The 1,353-nt window shown below is 50.8% G+C and overlaps 1 protein-coding gene across 1 annotated transcript in view; it reads left to right on the top strand.

The window, feature by feature from the left end:
- Selenbp1 (selenium binding protein 1) overlaps positions 1 to 1,353 on the top strand; it is a 12,816-nt gene that overhangs the window by 3,616 nt on the left and 7,847 nt on the right. The window contains exons 4-5 of the mRNA XM_026784105.1: positions 555 to 742; positions 868 to 901. Coding sequence (XP_026639906.1) covers positions 555 to 742; positions 868 to 901 — 222 coding nt within the window. The remainder of the gene's footprint in view (positions 1 to 554; positions 743 to 867; positions 902 to 1,353) is intronic.

Raw genomic sequence — 1,353 nt, 5'->3', positions numbered from 1 at the left:
GGCTTCCTCAGGCAGGAATTCCAGGCCTTCCTCTCAACACTACATTGGACACGCCCTCTGCACCAGATGCTCACAGCTGGCTGCTGAGGATGCAGAGCCAGCCCTGGCATGGGAGGGACCCCAGGTGCTGGGAGTGCCTTCAAGAGAGATGGGGGAGGGGGGCTGGAGAGATGGCTCAGAGGTTAAGAGCACTGGCTGCTCTTCCAGAGGCCCTGAGTTCAATTCCCAGCAACCACATGGTGGCTCACAACCATCTGTACTGAGATCTGGCGTGTGGGCATACATCAAGGCAGAATGTTGTATACATAATAAATAAATAAATCTTTGAAAAAAAAAAGAGAGAGATGGGGAAGGTTGATGCTCTGACTGAGGATTTAGTGATGGCTTCCCTGCCTTTCTGTGGCTGCTCTCAGAGTTACCAGACTGAATCCCTGCTGTCCTCCCTCAGGGAGAGGAAAAGAAGATAGGGTCCACAGACAAAGCAGGGAGAATGGGAGGAGGGGGTGGAGACTCCTGGCTCTGTAAAGTCAGACCCCACTCCCCACCTTCTCTAGGTCATTGAACCCAGTGAAATCCACTCCAAGTGCAACGTGGGCAATCTGCACACCAGCCACTGCCTGGCCAGCGGAGAGGTGATGATCAGCACCTTGGGGGATCCCCAGGGTAATGGCAAAGGTACCTGCTGGCAATGTGGACTTGGCAAGAACTCAGCAGATAAGAGGCATGGGAAACATTGGGCTGTGTAGGAGCAGGGTCCAAAGCCAGGGGAGCTATGGAGTGAGGGGCCAGGGAGAACTGGCTGGCTGAGTCCCACCCAGTGTCTGAAACGTCAGCAAGTGACTTCAGTTGTCTCGACTATTCCTACAGGGACGAGGCTCAGCTGGGTCTGCTGGTGCAGGAGGTTATTCCAGATACTTTAGGCTGTGGCAGAAAGATCACAAGTTCAAGGTCTGCCTGGGAATCTTAGCAAGACCTTGTCTCAAAATACAAATAAGAAGCTGGAGACACACCCCTGTGATATAGCACTTGCCTACAATTGAGGTCTCAGATTCAACCCCCAGTAAATCACACATGCACACACTTATACTCACAACACACAGACACTCACACAAGATGAGCTGTGACTGCTGAGTTTGCTAGAAGGCATAGTCAGGAGTCAGCCATGAAGATATGAACACACACACAAACCTAGCAAGTCTATCTGTAATGTCTGCCTTTGTGAATTCATGAGTGTGTGTGTGTGTGTGTGTGTGTGTGTGTGAACTTTTAGAAACATTTTTCTGAACACAGTGATGTACACTTTTCAATGCAGAGGCAGGAGGAACTCTGTGAGTTTGAGGTCAGCCTGGTCTA

Source organism: Microtus ochrogaster, chromosome 21 (assembly GCF_000317375.1).
Source record: "Microtus ochrogaster isolate Prairie Vole_2 chromosome 21, MicOch1.0, whole genome shotgun sequence".
Lineage (NCBI taxonomy): Eukaryota > Metazoa > Chordata > Mammalia > Rodentia > Cricetidae > Microtus > Microtus ochrogaster.
Note: the sequence above shows the minus strand (reverse complement) of the source record. Positions and strands in the feature narration are given on the sequence as shown.